The sequence below is a fragment of the Mercenaria mercenaria genome, unplaced genomic scaffold (genome assembly GCF_021730395.1).
Source record: "Mercenaria mercenaria strain notata unplaced genomic scaffold, MADL_Memer_1 contig_4738, whole genome shotgun sequence".
Taxonomy (NCBI): domain Eukaryota; kingdom Metazoa; phylum Mollusca; class Bivalvia; order Venerida; family Veneridae; genus Mercenaria; species Mercenaria mercenaria.
The window spans coordinates 41,504-62,321 of NW_026462989.1; the positions used below are offsets into that span (position 1 = coordinate 41,504).

Genomic DNA, 20,818 nt, shown 5'->3' on the forward strand with positions numbered 1-20,818 from the left:
AGTATCCGGTTTCAAGCGCTTTCGCTTCTTATTTACGTGTACTTCAGTTACCTCCAATGCAACTATAAAATATTCTTCTCTTTGATACATCGAAACTTACAAGCCTAAGTCCTGTTTAAATGTTAAAATAATTACAATAGTGTCAGTCCTTTAAATTTACCTGCCCACGTTTTGGGTGAAATGTTTCAATATGTTCATTTGCACCAAGTTTGGCGTCAAATGAATATATGACACTGGACAATGATAAGGTAGTTGAGTATTAGTAAAAATGAAAGAAGAATGTAAATTTTCTGCGTTATTTCAAAAGTGTTGCAACGTTTCACTGCTTTCTGCACAATACTTTTGTTTATTTATAAAAAATATATTTGATAAATCTTATGTCAAGAAGTTTCTACTACTAGTCACTTTCAGGGTACTCTCTTTTTATGGAGTTTGGAGATTTTGTTTTCACCTGAAACTATTTATCCTATCTTCAAAAAGAATTGTCACTGTGGTCAAGTATTCAATAAATCTTACCTACAATGATTATAAGCAATCAAACAAAGAAATGTCGAAACTTTTCTTAGAGCAAGAAACATATTGCGTTTTTATTGGGTGATTGGCCAGGCCTTATCCATATGCAAGGCCTTACTCGGTACTCTTAACACGTTCAGAATCTGCTTAAACTATTCAATTGGACATATCACAAGGTAGCCGTAGAATAAAAATGAACAGTGCATTCAACTGATATATATGAAGCTCATCCACAAGGAAAATTCTGTTTTCTTATAAGATGCCTGCTTTTGGCGCCAATAATTCAACTTTATTACACAAGCGAAGTTATTCTGAGGTCAATTCATACATGAAACGAATATTTTCCTGACAATTATAAAAAGGTAACGTAGACTCTTTGGAAGTACTCGACACAGATCCTGAGATGAGATGGAGCCACATATCACAACGTAGGAAAAGCACAAATAGAAACTGTAGTAGAAAAATATAGAAGAGTTGCTTCAAATATGTATGAAGTAAATTTAGATATTAGAGAAAAAATAAGATAAAAAGACGAGGAGGAGAAAGAATGGTAGGTAATAGGGGAGGCATAAAAAGAACCTACAAAGGTTGAGGGTGAAGAGAAGAAACATCATTAACATAACATATAACAGAAATACCATATAAAACGAAGTTGTAATAACCTTTTGATAAGCCGCGTTGCAAAATACAAGGGTTCGTGATTGTGGTCTGGGGGTAGGGATGAGTGTCAATGCGAACATGAATGTTGACGTATATGTTCCATATTGACTCTTTAAAAGGAAGGTGTATTTTGCAAAGACCCTGTGCTCTTTAAAAAAATTATGCTGTTTTATTGGTAAACGTAATATTTATATCTGCAAGTGATATTGACGTAATGGATAGACAATGTGTTTTGTATAAATTTAGAGGCTCGTTAATTTTAACCGTAATTTTAAGTTTTCCAATTTTCGTCATTTGTTCTAGAAACTATGTAAAATATTGATCCATGGTTGTTAAGACTTCGCAGGAATTGCACATGAAGGGTTTAGCTTCTGATTTTATAAAACACTTTCTATGGATAACAGTTTTCGAAAATTGTTAAGAATCAAATTTCCTGCTGCCTAAACACTTTGATCGAAAACAAACGTTTTAAAGAGTCTTTTATATCACTCGTTTGAGTATAGTCTATCATTTAATAGGGAATCGATCCTATCGAATTTCCTCTCGAAGTGACAAAATTCGGAATCGATCACTCTACGGTAACATGCGATATACCGAATGAGATATATACTTTCGAATTAAAAAATGTGTACTTCCGGCACGTGCACAGACCATCTGACTTCGGATTTTTGGAAGAATACGCGTTTTTCTTTGTGCCTTATAAGCGTCCACAAAACATGTCCGAACCGCATCAGTAAAATACCGAATGAGATATTTACTGTCGAATTAAAAATTGTGTTCTTCCGTGCTGTCATTAGACAGTTCTTTTTAAATTTTATGGGATGCGTTGAAGACAGATCGATTCCCGATTGAGGCAGTTCCTTTTTTCATATCATATATCGGCGTGTTTTTACCATTAAACATTTCCATATCTATTCATTAAATTAACTGATTAGTCGACCTGAGACATTCATATTTTTATCACTCCATTGTTGTCATGTTTTGTATTAGCATTCATATATCATCAATTCTGTCGTTGCACTTTAATTGTCTGGGTTTTTTTTTTTTCTAAATAAATTGCTATTAAAATTCATATTAACGTTCGCATTCTTGTATAATGTGAAAAGTTGACATGTTATCCGAAAGAAAGTTAATTCATCTACCGTCCTCAGCACAAAAATGTCAATTTTAAACTGCAATTAACTAACTATTATAAGAGATTCATCGACTGGTTGTTTGTTCAGATGTTAACATCCAACTCGAGTGTAATGCTATTAGTAATATTTTATTAGTGATTGTTTAGGCAGTAAACTTAGTAATAAAGAGGTAGCGATGCCATACACACGCGCATTAAATCTCTATATGTATACATAATACTCAGCATCTGCCAAAGGCTATTCAGATAATCTTTACCTGACATTTAGCATTTTAGCATTCAAAAAAAAAAAAACACACACACACACAAAGCTAGATAGGAAAAGACCACGACTTTATGTCACTGATATTATGGCATATAGCATGTTTAAATTGAGGATTATACTTGTAAATGAATATGAACAGGAGAAATATCACTGAGCATCTTACAGGCAACGCAAAGAGGCAGAAGCCCATATTAAAGAAACTGTCTAATGCAGAGAACTCTTCATTCGAAGCTGATAGGGAAATGAGGTGAATTGTTCAGCGTCTCGTTTCTCCTGCTTGCAATACCTTCTCATGCATTATAGCACTCCTGGTTTATGGCTTCTCAAATCTTCCTACTATTAGGACTCTCAATACATAATTAAAAGAGTTACGAAATTTCAAACGTATCTCTCCAAACGCAGAAACACAATAAGAAAGTCACAATGTATACAACCAACTTTTATACTAACCTTCGTTTTACACATTTCTTTCTCCAAGTGTTGTTTCTAATAGTTAACATTTACACATGACTCTCTTTGTGTCTACAGGAGATGTTCACTTGAAATAAGGCCAAATAAATTCCTTTAATTCATCCGTGTCTTCCACAACATCAGAATGAATTAACATCATCTCTCGTTCATCAACTTAAATGTTCAGAGTATAGAGCAAAACTTGATATCGTACAGAACTGTGCGACTTTGACATTCACGCCTTTTCAGAAACTTGGATTTAGAACTCTTCCTACAGACGACTTAACATTATCCTCTTTTCACAAGCCTGAACGCAGAAATGGAGTTGGTCATACCCATGACAGAATTATTTTGATGCAAAAATCGAGTGGGTAATACCCATTACAGTGTTTTTGAATTTCATTAATTCGATACATTCAAAGGGATTTTAAAAAAATCTAGGTTTGGAATTAAAAGCGTTGTAAAATCTATATATTTAATTCCTTTTCTATGGAATTGTACGATATCCAGTGGATAAAAAGCTGATGTGTGACACACGCGAATTTTATGTAGATTTGGAAAGACTCATCTTCAAAATTTCAATGGTATAAAATGTCCTGATGATTTCGATCTAAAGGTATTGGTGAGCGTCAGTTTCCACGGGTTGCTTCAGTATAGATATAATACTATTTTTGTGTCGATATCGTCTCCACATGGCAACACATTTCTAATATATTGAATACATATACAATTAGGTAGGGGTTATATTTTACGGTCTTGCCGTCAAAAGGGCTACAGGAACAATCATTAGTTTTTCCGTTGCTACAACAATCTTGTACATTTCTGCTATTTCTAATAGCAGTAATCAATCGCGTCATATGATAACATCGTTGTTGTAGTTTTATGAGTGGTAGGTTTGTATAAAAATAGGAAACATATAGCGGAACAAAGTATAGGATGATGTAAGCGATCACATATATAGGGATTGGGTTGTACTTACTTAAACTTGTGATTGAGTTACTCCCCTTTAATCAAAAATATTTCTAGAAAAGGGATAAATATTAAAGAAAAAAAGACTAAATTAACATTTCATAGCTGTTTTATTTCATATAATGGAATTAAATATTCGTCTTTGCGACGCGACATATACTTACAAAAGATCTTCTTATACGTCCTTTGAGAGCATGTAGTGCTAAGTATTATAGAGAAAGATGACGGGGTACCGGTGCTACGATTCTGAAGGTGTTGATTTGGAATCAGCTCCCTCAACATGTACACTGTATTTTTAAGCTCACCTGAGCACTAAGTGCTCAAGGTGATTTATTATGATCACCCTGTGTCTGTCCTCATGAGTGCAGGCTGATCATGCTGTGCACAAACGAATATACTTTTTTCTTGGTTGGTTGGAATTTACGTTTTCTTCTTATTGATTTGTTTGCTTTATATTTTTACGCCAATATTGGTGTAAATAGATTTTGGTTCATTCCGATGTATTTATTGAGACTTAGAGGCCGGTATTCAATGAGTTTTGACAAAAAGTCTTTTTTGGTTACATTTGTTAAAAACGTTTTTTTTTCTTATGAAATCTACAAGAAGATTATTTGGAAGCATAGAATGAAACGTGCAAAATAATTTATGTTGAGCTGTGAATTTATCGTATCTGAAATTGTGACAGAAGAATAATAGAAAGTATTTGCTGTAGCATATTTCGCACCGTTATTAAAATTCCATTAAACTTTGATATAAACATCATATATTCTAATTGTCTGTACCCAGGATGAAATATCATTATATTATCATTAAATTAAATCTTTTGGAAGCAAAGAATGCAACTTAGAAAACAAAGCAGACTCGGTGGTATTGAGTCTGTTCATGAGAGGAAATGAAAAGTGCAACATTTCTCACGCCCCCTACCAACGGTTTAAGCGGAATTCATCTACACATATGTTGCATGCACTCCATGGTCCCAAAGTACCGGAAAATATAACAACATCTTAAGTAATGTTTTGTGCTTTGAACAGTTAATTTGAGACTTCAGAACGTATTTGACATTGGGCTATATTTTTATCCAATAATGTATATATAAGCACTTGAATACTGGAAAAGCAGAAATACCATGAAACATGAAAAATATATAAAATCGAAAAATATATAGATTTGGCTGCTAAGACATTTTTTATGGAAAACTGATAATAAGAAAGCATACCAAAGTAACAAACCGTTTTTCATATCAGGTTTATAAATTTATTACGTTTAAAACAGCGTTATTCATATCAAGTTTTTCAATGATCATTTTAGCAAAATACTGTGAATGCCACTGCCGACTGGCAACTTGAGTATAAAAACAATAAATGGAATGACAGTATTCTAACAACGGCTTTTCAAAATGCACCTTACATGAAAAATATACTGGCTAACTCAAAAGATCCTTGATTACAAAAAGTATATTGTATGCTTAAATAAACTTGAGGGGCAACATTAATATACACGTAATATATATAATATAAACGGCGTTTGCCATTACATATTTGTTATAAGTTGTGCAAACGTTATTTGTTTTGAATATTTTACAATTTGATTTTCATTACACCTCGTGTTTGTGCGTCAACTCATTTGGCTTTGTTTGACTCTGGTGAAGTGTTTCATATTAAACTGTTCTCTCTTGAATATGCTTGAGTTCTTCATACTTCCTGTCCTGTGGATGAGTATTTGTATTGGTCAGTGTCTCGTAATTTAACGTATCTTTCTGATCACTCTTCCCTAATCCAGTATACACATTACCCGTGTCGTTTGGTCTCCTATCCAGACGTTCGTCGTCTAACTTGTCATAAGCATCTAGACAATACACAATGAAATCTTTATACACCTGGGAATTCTTCTAATAAATGCTTAGTATTGTTTTCCGAACGTTGGGAACAGAAACTACAACAAATTATTGGGCTGTAAAGATATTTCAATTAATTTGTCGTACGCATGCGTGTGTTTGATTTGTAGTTTATTCTTTAAAACGGTTTAAAAATTATTTTCCATCATTTTGAAATATTGATCCAAACATATTATAAAAATAGAACGTCACTCTATGATATTAGCCAACTTTATCAATACTTATATGGAAAATAGATCTGTTATGACGGTTGACAGACGATACTGATTGAATACAAGGGTAAGTTTACTTTTATTACTTCAGAGATATAAATATATTTATAAATACCGAAAGTGAATGGTTAAAACACTTACTATCGTTTGGTTCTATACGTGGCCTGTGTTCATTTATGTATACCATATTTGTATCCCTGTTGTCAATATATTCCCTGAAGATGATAGAAGGACGTTTCAATATTGATAATGTAACATTGTCAAAAATAGATATACTTTAGATTCAGCATATACAATCTTTGCCGTATTTCGTTAATCAATAAAGTGTTGCAAATACCAGTGTAGTCTTGAAATATCAAGTAAAATGTGTACGAGCAGTTATCCTGAAATAGGAATACAAGACTAAAGTTTTGAAATGTCTAATATTTAATTAGTTTACCTTTTAGAATCATTTCGTCTCCTTTTGAATATACAAATCAAAATGATAGATATAACTATAAGTGTAGCTCCGCCAACTGCTGCAATAATTATGTATAACATCGTTTTATCTCCATCTTCTTCATCCAGTTTGTTGCAATCTTTAAATAGTATTCATAGACTTAGAAATTGTACGATACATTGCGACGTAACATGTTTTCATTACACATAAGATAAACAAACCTGTACACACATTACAAACATATATTTTTGCAGAATGTTTTCAGAACAAAGATGTATTATTTCATGCAGGAGAGTTGAGTCTAAAGCATTTATAATATCTCTAAATCAGTTTTACTTTAATCATGGTTTACCAGTGGTACAAGTGTTATAAGGTCTTGAATTTATTTCTTTAAAATTAACATAATTAGTCGAAATACTAATTTGTTTAAAAATTGAACAACTAAATTGTTATTAATCAATAATGATTTACCGAATGTCCAATTGAATCTGTTAGATGTGGTCAGACATCTGTAGCATTCGTCGTTTACTTTAGTGCCGTTGCCTTCTACACAATAATTGTCAATCAAACACGTCTCGTCCTAGATTAATCAAGACATAAAATCATCATAGAACTAGAAAATGCTTTGTAAAAAAGCGCATGTCTCCCCCAATGCAAAGTCCTATAGGCAAGAAGTCAATAGGGGTCAGGAGCGAAAGTCAAAGAGCCACTGATGGTTGGCTGCAATAGAGATCATCTACTTGGCATGTCCAGTCATCCCGCTAAATTTCAACACTCTTGGCCTAGTGGTTCTCAAGTCACTGTTCAGGCTCCTGTGACCTTGACCTTTAAGTGACCTCAAAATAAATAGGGGTCATCATCTCTGCATGTCCAATCATCCTATTAAGTTTCAACATTGTAGGTCAAGTGGTTCTCAAGTTATTTCCAAAAAATGATTTTGCATGAACAGGCCACTGTGACCTTGACCTTTAATAGACTGACCCCAAAATCAATAGGGATCATCTACTCTGCATTTTCAATCATCCTGTGAAGTTTCAACATTCTGGGTCAAGTGGTTCTCAAGTTATTGATCGGAACTGGTTATCAATGTTCAGGCCCCTGTGACCTTGACCTTTAACGGAGTGACCCCAAAAACAATAGGGGTCATTTACTCTGCATGAACAATCATCCTATGAAGTTTCAACATTCTGGGTCGAGAGGTTCTCAAGTTATTGATTGGAAATGGTTTTCCATGTTCAGGCCCCTGTGACCTTGACCCTTAACAGAGTGACCCTAAAATCGTTAGGGGTCATCTACTCTGCATGACCAATCATCCTGTGAAGTTTCATCATTCTGGGTCAAGTGGTTCTCAAGTTACTGACCGGAAATGGTTTTCAATGTTCGGGCCCCTGTGACCTTGACCTTTCACAGAGTGACCCCAAAATCGTTAGGGTTCATCTACTCTGCATGACCAATCATCCTATTAAGTTTCAACATTCTGGGTCAAGTGGTTCTCAAGTTATTGACCGGAAATGGTTTTCAATGTTCAGGCCCCTGTGACCTTGACCTTTAATTACGTGACCCCAAAATCGATAGGGGTCATCTACTCTGCAGGTAAAATCATCCTATGAAGTTTCAACATTCTGGGTCAAGTGGTTCTCTAGTTATTGATCGGAAATGGTTTTCCATGTTCAGGCCACTGTGACCTTGACCTTTGATGGAGTGACCCTAAAATCAATCGGGATCAATTACACTTTATGACCAATCTTCCTATGAAGTTTCAACATTCTGGGTCAAGTGGTTCTCTAGTTATTGATTTGAAATGGTTTTCAATGTTCAGGCCCCTGTGACCTTGACCTTTGACGGAGTGACCCCAAAATCAATAGCGGTCATCTACTCTTAATGATAAATTATCCTATGAAGTTTCAATGTTCGGGGTCAAGTGGTTCTCTAGTTATTGATCGGAAATGGTTTTCAATGTTCAGGCCCCTGTGACCTTGACCTTTGACGAAGTGACCCCAAAATCAATAGGGGTCATCTACTCTTCATGATCAATCATCCTATGAAGTTTCAACATTCTGGGTCAAGTGGTTCTCTAGTTATTGATCGGAAATTGTTTTCAATGTTCAGGCCCTGTGACCTTGACCTTTGACGGAGTGACCCCAAAAACAATAGGGGTCGTCTACTCCAGCAGCGCTACAACCTTATGAAGTTTGAAGGTTCTAGGTTAGATGGTTCTCCAGTTATTGCTCGGAAATGAAGTGTGACGTACGGACGGACGGACGGACGGAAGGACGGACGGACGGACAGGGCAAAAACAATATGTCTCCTGGGGGAGACATAATTAATTTATAGATCAAACAACTATACAACTTTGATTTTTTTGACAGAGTTAAGATTATGTCACATTTTAATCCAAAAATATATGTACTTAAATACTTAAAATAGGTTAACTACGCAGTAACAGAAACCGTCACAAGAGAAATCCTTAAGAGAAACATCATACCTTCAATCGAACTGTTGCCATTCCGTTAATATCTGTGAAAAACTCTTGACATAGTGAATCATATACATATAACGTTACACCAGAACCATAGTTTACTCCGTCGTTACTAAGGGACACGTCAAATTCATAGTGCATGACTTTGATGAATGTAGACACTGATCGTCTGTCTCTGTGAGATTCAAAACAACATTCGCCTGTAAAGATATTTATGTATTTGCCACTCACTTTCGCAACATCTAATGTCTCTGAAGTGCCATTGATATCCACCTGTTTGACAGAAATTGAGTCATCGATTAAATCTAAATAGCTTTCTTATTTGTTCGATATCCGTATATAAATGATTTGCTAGGCAAATATTTGTAAACTCGTTTTACGGCATATTATATTAAAATATATCTAATACTTCCTTTCAGATACGTTTATAAGTATTTAACTACAGATGACTAAAGTGTAGAAAGTGTAGTTTATGACTTATTCACTTCTAAAAGAATGTGAAACAAGGATGCCAAATTGACTTAGACATACCTTTTAAAATCATCTGTGTCTTAAGTAACATACATGCAACTTGAAAATGCATCCATTAATAATCTAAAATGTGTTCACTAAATGAAACAAGAGGGTCATGATGACTCTGAATCGCTCACCCGAGTAATATGAGCTACATGTTTCAAATGTCAAACTGATGCTAAGATATTAAGAAAGTCAGTAGGTCACATTCATGGACAATGAAAGTCAGTTTACGATCGGTGTGCGAGACTGTGTATGTCATCTAAATTTCAAGGCTGTATCTTAAAAAAACAACAATAAAGTAGATCAGCAGGTCAAGGTCACTGTCTACTGACATCATATTACTTGCGGTCATCAGGTAATTGTAATTAAACAGTCTTGGAAATAGGATCAGGTGCTTTTTTAAGTATATTTCCTATATAATTCATATAATAACTAAGTGACCCCTGGGCGGGACCTCTTTTAACCCTAGGGGCATAATTTAAACAATTTTGGTAGAGGACTACTTGGCAATGCATCGTAGCAAATATCTAAAGCCTAGGCCTTGCAGTTTCAGGCAAAAGGATTTTTTCTTATATAATTCAGTTTTTTTCCTATATAATTCCTCTTTTCACCCAAGGGTAATAACTTGAATAATATTGGAAGAGGACCACTAGGCAATGTAACATACCAAATATCAAAAGCATAGGCTTTTCAGTTTCCGGCAAAAAAATTTTTAAAGTTTTTTCCTATATAAGTCAATGTAAAACTTTGAACCCAGAGCCTCTTTTCATCACAGGAGAATAATTTGAACAATCTTGGTAGAAAACAACAAGGCAATGCTACATACGAAGTATCAAAAAAGCCTAGGTCTTGTGGTTTTAGACAAGTAGATTTTTAAAGTTTTTTCTAACATAAGTCTATAAAAACTTGGGAACCCCAGGGCAGGGCCTCTTTTCACCCCAGGGTTACAATGTGAACAATTTTGGTAGAAGACATTAAGACAATGCTACAAACCAAATATCAAAGGCCTAGGTGTTATGCTTTTAGACAAGAAGAATTTTAAACATTCTTTCCTATATAAGTCTATGTAAAACTTTTGACCCCCGGGGCGGGGCCATATTTGACCTTAGGAGGATAATTTGTACAATCATAGTAGAGGACTGCTAGATGATGCTACATACCAAATATAAACGCCCTAGACCCTGTGGTTTCGTACTAGAAGATTTTCAAAGTTTTCCCTATATAAGTATATATAAAATCTGGAAAGTAGATCCCTCGGAAGCACCAAAAACAAGGCAAACAGTGAAAATTGCAGACTCGGTTTGATTGAGTCTGTTCATGAGCAGTAATGGAAAGTGCAACACTGCCCACGCCCCCTAGCACCGGCTTAAGCAGTATTCAATCTTCGAATCTAAATGAGTTGAAATCAATGATCCCGAAGGACCAGAAAATATAACAACACTGAGATGAAGTCGGGGCGACTTTTTACGGCCTGAGACCCCTAGGGGGATAATTTGAATAATATTGGTAGAGGACCACTAGATGATGCCACATACCAGATATCAAAGTCCTAGGCCTGTGGTTTTGGATGAGAAGATTTGTAAAGTTCATTTTGGTTACCATGACAACCAGAGCTCTGAATGAAATTCAATTCTTCGAACAATTTTGATAGGAGGCCACCCAAGAACTTCCTGTGAAGTTTGGTGTTATTCTGCCCAGTGACTTTAAGAAGAAGATTTTATTAGAAAACGTTGACGGACGCACGACGGACGTCGGACGAACAGTCACCAAAGTTCACTATGAAAAACAGACGCTTTGAAAAATATTGTTTTAAAACATATGAAACAAACTATAGTATAAAATTATCTACGACGTCACAACCGTGGTGTATGCGAGATATGTCAGTATCGTACTTCGGTTGGTGCGCGCATTTTTGATTAGTGTTTTTAATATTCATAGTCCCGGCAGCAGCCGAAACTATCAACTATTGATGGACAATATTTTCATTTATTTAGAAGAATATTAAGCGAGAGAGAAGTTGCTGTTGAAGCGCCATATGCATATGCAGACCATAGGTAATGCCGCGTTAGAGCCCCCTTACAAACCTTCGTATGGGAGAGAGTGTGACACAACCTCCCTATCAAACCTCTGTCGGCGCTTTGCCTGCACCATTCAAATTTAACGAACAACAACGAACAGACGCACATACTCAATTGCCTTGGTAAAATTTAGTCTCTCGCTACGGCCATGATGTAACATTTACATTCTGTTCTCTATTCAGCTCACTTACACTCCTTGATACTCTGCGACAGTGAAAAGACTCTGCCAATGTATCTGTTTGCACTTCAAAACATCTGCATTCACTCCCATAACGTATATCGCAAACACCCCCACCTTCTACATCCTCTATCGTAGGTGGATTAGTTACGTCATGTCTACAGTCCGGGCCAAAAAAGCCTCTGGCACAAATGCATACACCTGGAAATGTATTAACAGCAAATACTTGAAAATCATTCAGTTCAGTCTGCGATGTTTTTTGTTTAAATGAAACGAGTGACACAACTTTTCGGAAATTTGATTCACTGTAATATTCCTTGCTTGGATTAAATGAATTTGTAAACAGTACTAATATTTATTCTGTTTAGTCTCCTAATTATATTAAAAAGCTTTCATAATCAAAGAAATTTTGACCTTCCTCTGTGCAGTTTCCGTTTCCGCTGCAATTCAAAGGACAGAATTGTTTCTTAAAATCGACCAACACATCTTTGTGCATTTCAGTAAAGTTGGCGTTTCGTTTGAATCCCATTTGTACAGCATCTTTCAGAGCAACGTCTTGGGCTTCTACCCAGCCAGTATCTTTACTCTCCTAGTAAAATATGTATTCATAGTAACACTTTATCACCGTATTATAACTAGTGCATTTCATATAGTTATTGATACAATTCATAAAACATGTCAAAATTCAACAAGGTAGCTACTAAATAGTTACTATTTAAATATCAGACAACAGCAGCAATGTCAAGATTTCTACCAAAATAAATTCACACACTGCCAACTGATACTTACATAAACGTCAAATATGCAGTGTTCGATTGTTAATGAATAATTGTATCCCCCAAGTAGATTAGAAAAGTTTTCAACAGCAGTTGATTTTGTGACAACACTTGTACATAGTTCCTTCACTTCTTCTTTAGAGAGACTGCTCTGTTCATTCAACTGTCGCTGTTACAAAGAAAATATAAAAAAGATATAGATATATACGAAAAGGCCAGCTACAGTGTGAGTGAAAGATAGAACATTAACAGATGTATTATATCTTGCAATGAATGATATAAAAAATACGAATCAAATATATGTAATAAGCGAAGAAGATCAGTACAAGTAATTGATCAAAAAGGTAATGAAGGAAACAACAGGACCATGACAGTCCTGAATCGCTCACCTGTCCCCACATGAACTGAGTATGACGTCGTTTTTTCTATTATTTGACATAGTAACCTAGTTTTTGAGCTCATGTGACCTAGTTCTGAACTTGACCTAGATATCATCAAGATAAAAATTCTGACCAATTTTTATGAAGATCCATTGAAAAATATGGCCTCTAGAGAGGTCACAAGGTTTTGCTATTATTTTACATAATGACCTAGTTTTTAAAGGCATGTGACCCAGTTTTGTACTTGACCTAGATATCATCAAGGTGAACATTCTCACCAATTTTCATGAAGACCTCATGAAAAATATGGCCTCCAGAGAGGTCACAAGGTTTTTCTATTATTAGACCTACTGACCTAGTTTTTGACCGTACGTGACCCAGTTTCAAACTTGAACTAGATATCATCAAGGTGAACATTTTCTACAATTTTCATGAAGATCCGTTGAAAAATATGGCCTCTAGAGAGGTCAAAATGTTTTTCTATGTTTAGACCTAGTAACCTAGTTTTTGACCGCAGTTGACCCGGTTTCAAACTTGACCTAGATATTATCAAGATGAACATTCAGACCAACTTTCATACAGATCCCATGAAAAATATGGCCTCTAGAGTGGTCACAAGGTTTTTTATTATTTGACCTATTGACCTAGTTTATGATCGCATGTGACCCAGTTTCAAACTTGACCTAGATATTATCAAGATGAACATTCTGACTAATTTTCATGCAGATCCCATGAAAAATATGACCTCTAGAGAGGTCACAAGGTTTTTATATTATTTGACCTACTGACCTAGTTTTGGACCGGACGTAACCCAGTTTCAAATTTAATTTAGATATCATCAAGAAGAACATTCTGACCAATCTTCATGCAGATTCCATGAACAATATGACCTCTAGAGAGGTCACAAGGATTTTCTATTATTTGACCTACTGACCTAGTTTTTGACCGCAGTTAACCCAGTTTCAAATTTTATCTAGATATCATCAAGATGAACATTCTGATCAATTTTCATGCAAATCCCATGAAAAAAAACGGCCTCTACAGAGGTCACAAGGATTTTCTATTATTTGACCTACTGACCTAGTTTTGGACTGGACGTGACCCAGTTTCGAGCTTGACCTAGATATCATCAAGATGAACATTCTGACAATTTTTCATGCGATCCCTTGAAAAATATGACCTCTAGAGAGGTCACAAAGATTTTCTATTATTTGACCTACTCACCTAGTTTTTGACCGCAGTTGACTTAGTTTCGAACTTGACCAAGATATTATCAAGATGAACATTCTGACCAATTTTCATGCAGATCCCATGAAAAATATGAATTCTAGAGAGGTCACAAGGTTTTTCTTTATTTGACCTACTGACCTAGTTTTGGACCGGACCTGACCCAGTATCGAACTTGACCTAGATATCATCAAGGTGAACATTCTGACTATATTTCATGAAGATCCATTAAAAAATATGGCCTCTAGAGAGGTCACAAGGTTTTTCTATTTTTAGACCTACTGACCTAGTTTTTGATTGCACGTAAACCAGTTTCGAACTTGACCTAGATATCATCAAGGTGAACATTCTGACCAACTTTCATAAAGATCCCATGAAAGTGTAACCTCTAGAGTGGTCACAAGCAAAAGTTTACGCACGCACGAACGCACGCACGCAAGGACGGACGACGGACGACGGACGCTGCGCGATCACAAAAGCTCACCTTGTCATTATGTGACAGGTGAGCTAATAAGTAGGAGAATTTTGAAAGTAGACTTTCACATATGTAATAAAATGAAACTTCAAGTGAGAATGTATCTTGCTACTCAGATGTGTTATGTCTTGATTGCATAATTGCATTTTACATCTGTTAGCATTACACTATTGCTGTTCCATATCAGTTTGCATAATGTTTTAGTACAATGTTTAAACTGAATTATTATCTTAATAACTTCATAATTAGTGATTTTATAATTGCAAACCTTCCGTCTCGATAGATTTCTTTTTTCTGCTAATGCTAACTTTCGTTTCATTTCCTTTTCAGGGTCAGCTATAAACCCTGAACGCCTCTTCCGATTCTGGCTTTGGCACTTGTGCGAGAAATATGTACACAGGTCTTCCGTTTTCTGTAGTTTAACAGTGCAGTTGATGTACTGGGACGGTGAACAGATAGCTTCTGTTTCTGGTGCTTGGCAGGATGCCTTTTCATCACCATAACAATTGCAAGAACAAAACAGTTGCTGACCATCTTCTTCCCAAGTCGTTACATTAGATCTACACGTGGGCTTTAGGTAGTTCGTGTCGTCTGCTCCAATTCTAATAATTAAAATAAATCACTTATAGAATTACACTGCGGTTATACTGCCTTGTAGTTACCTTCTGGACGTAAATATATTGGGTTGTTCATTGTATGAGGAGGTCGAACATCCCAGTGTATTTCATATCCAGATAGTAACTGCGTAACAACAATCAATTCTTATTAACAGTTTTGTTGTTTCTTCAACTATTTGATTCAATGTAATATACCTTTAAAGAAGTCGTAAAACGCATGTTTTTCTAACGATGACGTCAGTTATGTAAAAATAAGTAGCCGTCTAGAACTTGGGTCGCAAAATTATTTATAACAGCTATATACGACTACATCTAAGAAAACAACGTAAATATAATACAATGCTATTTTGGCTAGAATTCTTACATTTAGTTGTTGTACACACTTTTCCATGTCATATATCGATTAAAGATTTCGAAACACCATGACAAACAAGTCTAGCCATAACATTTTCTTTTTAATAGCAACCTCTACAGTAATTTCATTTTGTACATTCTTAATACAGTATAATATAAATGTATAATTGTTTGCATCATAAGAGTATCGTTAAAGCTTTGCTTCATGAGACTAATACATTTGCAATGCAACTGTTAGAGGTAAATGTGTAATTGTGCAAATATAATGTCAAAGCAACTTGCAACTTATAAAGCTACTTACTTCCATGCATTTAAGAAATCCAAACGATCGGGTAATGCATTTCCATTTCTGTCATGAAAATCATTATTCCTGTTATTGTCAAACGTTCCACATAGTCCTCTTATTGAAGTATAGTCCTTCGGTGCCATGACTATATCAATGTTCATTAATTCTTCGTACCTCGAATATGGTCTGATACGTATTTTTATTAAAGTGCCTATATTTGTCTCAACCTATAAAATGGAATCATATTCTGAACACTAAGCAAGCTTTAAAAGTATTTATCAATACCAACGTCGTTGATCTCTACATATGATGGAATATTTAATCAAGCTCTTTTTTCAATACAACTGTACATTTCTATCTCCTGATTGTAATCAGAAAATAATACGCTGTTGTATCGTTTTTCGTATTTGACTTTTAAACCAGTTTGGTATTACTAGTATTTTCTAACATAAGATATGCTAAAGGAACTGACCTCCAGAACACACGAAAACAAAGAATCAGAAAAAGAAATAAGGTATAATTCTAAACTGGCTCCATCTGATTGCTAAATTCTACAAAAATGCAGAAAGGTATGATGTCAATCATGATAGTAAATTGCCGCTTTGTGTCCAGTTTATTACTACTCGGATAAATGAAAAAGTTATACAAGCGTATTTTTATTAAAATATTTCAATGAACATGTAAGAATGAAAACAATCAATGGTCTTGTGGCTTATCATCTAATTCGCCACAGTAACCGTTCATATGTTAATGCTCTGAATGTTCAATTCAGCGCATCTGAACTCTAAACCATGATAAATCAAACGACAAACCGTTCGGAGGTCTTGAATATTTTCTAAGTAAATTCTTTCTTAAGTTCTTATGAAGGCTTTGGATATTAGTTACTAACATATCTTATGTTATGCCAACACATAGAAATAAGTTATGTATTCAAAATAGTAAAGCGTTTGTCATAGGGTAATGAAGGTAAACTGCCTTCTATGGTGTAATGGTCAAGATGATAGGACAGTTTGTATTGCCGGAGCAACCCGGGTTCGATGCTCTTTTTCATTTAGCATTTTAAAAAAATAGTTCAGAAACAAAACCGCATGATCAAATGTTCAAAGTATGACCAAACTGCTATTACAAAGAATAAATTATTTAAGTCTAAATCCTGAGGTAAGCCTTTTTAAAAATTTGTTTTTATTTTTATTTTTTGTCCAGTAGTTACGTTTGAGGTATTACATTATAGCTATGAATATGAACTATATTTTTTATCTTATTTTATGTATAACATACCTGGTAATTAAACTCGTCCTGCTGCCGGATAACCAATGCACCATTATCTTTACATGATGTCATTCCTATGAATTTTAAATCATTACACAAATTTATTAGGAAAATATCGCCGCCAGCTCGTACAGCTACTGCACACGTACAGAAGGGTCTGCCATCATCGTCAGAGAAACACGATATTGTTTTTTCCTGAACCTAAAACAAAATGTTAACAATATGACATCTGAAGAAAAACGAAATAAAAAGAAAACATCATTTAGCATATATTGATACAAAGGCGATGAGCACTCTAATTCGCAATATGATCCCTTCATGGATAGCATAGTTATGGGCCGGACAGAAAAAAACCCTGTTGACCTTTGACCTCCAATTGTGACCTTGACCTTTAAGCTAGTGGTCCGGGTTTTGCGCATGGTTTGTCGTTACATTATGGGAAACATTTATGCTATGTTATATTAAAATCCCTTAACGGATGACAGAGTTATGGACCGGACACGAAATTGCGGACGGACGGACGGAATGACGTAATGATGAACGGAAAAGCGCATTCATATAGTCCCCGAAAGTGGTTTTCAACCAGTAGGGTACTATAAGGCACTAGTTCAGTTGGAATCCTATACTGGAACCTAAGGAGCTGACGTACAATATCGAAGTACCATGTTATACAGAACACTTGCGAGACTTGTCAGTAATTAAGACTCATTTGTGTGAGATCCTTCTCAAAACCCAGCAAGTCAGACAACTTACAACAGTCAGATACAAAACAGCCATATACAGTACAGCAGACTTTATTCCAAAGTTTTGCACATGCTCCGTAAATTGAAGAGGACCCTGAACAGTATTTTTTTTAAATATTTCACCACTTCAGATTTCAGTGCACCGCGTACCAATTACCAATATTAATTTGGCAAGGAGTCCTTCGTCAACAAATCCGACAAATCAGTTCCAGGGTAGAACCAAGTTTTATTTCTCGCTTCAATCATCGTGATATAGATTTGTGTCCCTTCATCCAAACAAGGCGATACTTCTAAAGCAATCCTAGTATTACATGCCGTATCTGAACTTGCCTACAGAATCTGAACAACCTTTTTGGTAGCGGTGTATAAACAAATATTTCAACATATGAAAAGATGTAATTATGAAATAGTTTTATAATTCTAAACCATAAATGTGACATAAATACTTTGGAAGTCGGTGCCTTGTGTTTAAAAAAGCCCTCGAGAGCAAATTGTTAAACGAGACCTTTTGCTCAGACACACATTTGGGGACCCCTTAAAAACTTATCAACAATGCGTGCAGTTATAGAAATGTTGGTGTTTTATCCGGTTTGTTTAGAATAACCCAAAGTTATCCTTTAGCTATAGGCTTTATCTCACTTTCTCACTTCAAGTGTATGATACAAAACTACTTACCATGATACTGTATTCTGTATTCATATATAAGATGAATTCTCCAGGGAAATCGTTGTTTTCATATGGCCTAAAGAAATATCAATTTTAGGAATTTAGGAATTGTCTAAAATTTTAAGTATTTTATCAACTTGTTTGCATTTGCAAAAGAGCTTATAATTATAGGTTATTAGCTTTGTATCGGGAAGTATGCACTAGTTCTTCAGCGGAAATATTGCGCGACTTTAGGAGCGCAATATTCTTCCGCTGAAGAACGAGTGCATATTTTCCGATGCAAAGATAATAACCTTTTTATTACATACGCATCTACACGTATAAATATTATGTAAATATCATAAATATGTTCAATAGCCTGAATAGGATTGACAATACTGAACTAAATAGAAAAAAATAGTGCAACAACACACACTGAATTACGTCACGCACCCGATATGAAATTCAGGCGTCAGTGTATGGAAAAATATTGACGTTTTCGGTGCCAGTGTAACTTAACGGGGAATAGAAACGAGTATGTAATAAGAAGCCATATGTTACCAAGAAGTACAATTATTATCGTTGACAGGTAAATGACATTTTACAAAAACGTTTTAATGACAACAATGTATCGCCAACTTAATTATTTCTGATACAAGCATATCGAAACCGTAAGATTTGTATTCATATTAACTTGTTTATAAAAATAGAGAACTATAGTAGCAGAATAAAATTTACCTTTATGCTTTATATTCATCAAATACTGGTGGGCACAAAGTAAAGTTAAGTAGAATTATTAGAGATTAAATTCCGACTCATATTTAGGAACTTCAGACAAGCATAATCTATATATCTTTACTTACCTGGTAACATATGCATATGATGAAGGATGATGTAATATTAATCCGTCGTTTCTAACTATTTAGTTTATACATACATATGTATGATGAAAATGGCATATTACCGTTGCTTAAACGTATTATATATTCTAGTAGGTATAAAATACTGAATGCATGATCAAAGCGGATGTTTTATAAATATATCATTAGATATCAAGATTTATTACATGACTATATTCTATTGTTTCTCTGATTGGCTAGAAACGGTTCGAAAAGTAATGAGTACATATCATATCAACTTATCCTGGGTTATAAATAGTAAGAAAATAAAAACAGATCGAAGTAGGTGCTTGGAAAACCAATATCAACCTGATTTGATCTAAATTTATATTTATTTCCTTATTTCTTTATTAAGGCTCGGTGAATATAACTCTTTTCGGGTTGAAAAATCCTGATATCAACCTATGAAAAAGTCGATAATTGTATAATGTTAATTATGATGAAACTTTATAATACATTGAGTAATAGAATAATTACTTTCCATCCGCTGTTTGCATATGAGGATCCACATGAGAGAAACACACTTTATTTTCAAAACTGATGTCGTCCTTGATGTTTACCTAGAAATTAATTACAATGCAGTGTATATGATTCAGTTATTTTACAACTTGTTTAAACCAATCTTTATTAGTAAAACCCTGTTTGCAAACTCTGGAATATCACAAATCCTTGGCAGATATTAGTTCTAAACAAAACACTTATTTCCTGGTGTATGCTGGTGTATAATATATAATTATGTTAGTATAAAGCAAAAAAGAAAACGAAACATTGTTCTAGTATGTTTTTCTTTTGTTTCAATCTGAAATAGTGACAAACACCTAGGATGTGTATTTCTTCTTTTACAAGATGATACGTTTTGGATTTACGTATGTAATCGTAACTGTTGTATTACGTTGAACAGTTAACTTATTGTGTCTTAGAATTCAAATCAAAAAGATGGTTAAGTCCTTTCTTAACAATAATTAGTAAATGACTGTTACTATTTCGGCAATTAATGTTTACACAGAGATATATAAATATTTAAATACATGAATGACAGAAATACTATGTTACCACGACTTCATCGAGACTATAGCCTTTCCAAATTTTGTGTGTCATTGCGTTTTGAGTCACCATTCGAAGTCTATACGAGTCTGGGTCATCGTTACTAAGGAATCTCGTAGTGATATTCATAGAAGCTGTTCTCATTGGTGTACTGCAATCGCCTGGATAACAGCCCTACCAAAAAGTGCCAGAAAAACCAAACATAAATGGAAAGGTTATTGTCCAGATTCAAAGCACTTTATTGTATTGCTTAGTAGCATGTACGAGTATTAAAATGTAGTTGGTTCTAGCCCGCCTGTGATGAAATAATGCACG

The 20,818-nt window shown here is 34.8% G+C and overlaps 1 protein-coding gene across 1 annotated transcript in view; it reads right to left on the minus strand.

Moving 5' to 3' along the window:
- Positions 1 to 4,109: 4,109 nt before the first annotated feature.
- The window catches only part of LOC128554129 (von Willebrand factor D and EGF domain-containing protein-like), a 28,354-nt gene continuing 11,645 nt past the window's right edge, over positions 4,110 to 20,818 (minus strand). Inside the window, exons 9-22 of the mRNA XM_053535375.1 lie at positions 20,513 to 20,677; positions 19,937 to 20,019; positions 18,591 to 18,657; positions 17,182 to 17,373; positions 15,919 to 16,130; positions 14,915 to 15,248; positions 12,578 to 12,733; positions 12,203 to 12,377; positions 11,802 to 11,989; positions 9,023 to 9,289; positions 7,009 to 7,117; positions 6,538 to 6,676; positions 6,240 to 6,313; positions 4,110 to 5,837 (exon numbers count right to left, since the gene is read on the minus strand). Coding sequence (XP_053391350.1) covers positions 5,650 to 5,837; positions 6,240 to 6,313; positions 6,538 to 6,676; positions 7,009 to 7,117; positions 9,023 to 9,289; positions 11,802 to 11,989; positions 12,203 to 12,377; positions 12,578 to 12,733; positions 14,915 to 15,248; positions 15,919 to 16,130; positions 17,182 to 17,373; positions 18,591 to 18,657; positions 19,937 to 20,019; positions 20,513 to 20,677 — 2,349 coding nt within the window. The 3' untranslated portion in view covers positions 4,110 to 5,649. The remainder of the gene's footprint in view (positions 5,838 to 6,239; positions 6,314 to 6,537; positions 6,677 to 7,008; positions 7,118 to 9,022; positions 9,290 to 11,801; positions 11,990 to 12,202; positions 12,378 to 12,577; positions 12,734 to 14,914; positions 15,249 to 15,918; positions 16,131 to 17,181; positions 17,374 to 18,590; positions 18,658 to 19,936; positions 20,020 to 20,512; positions 20,678 to 20,818) is intronic.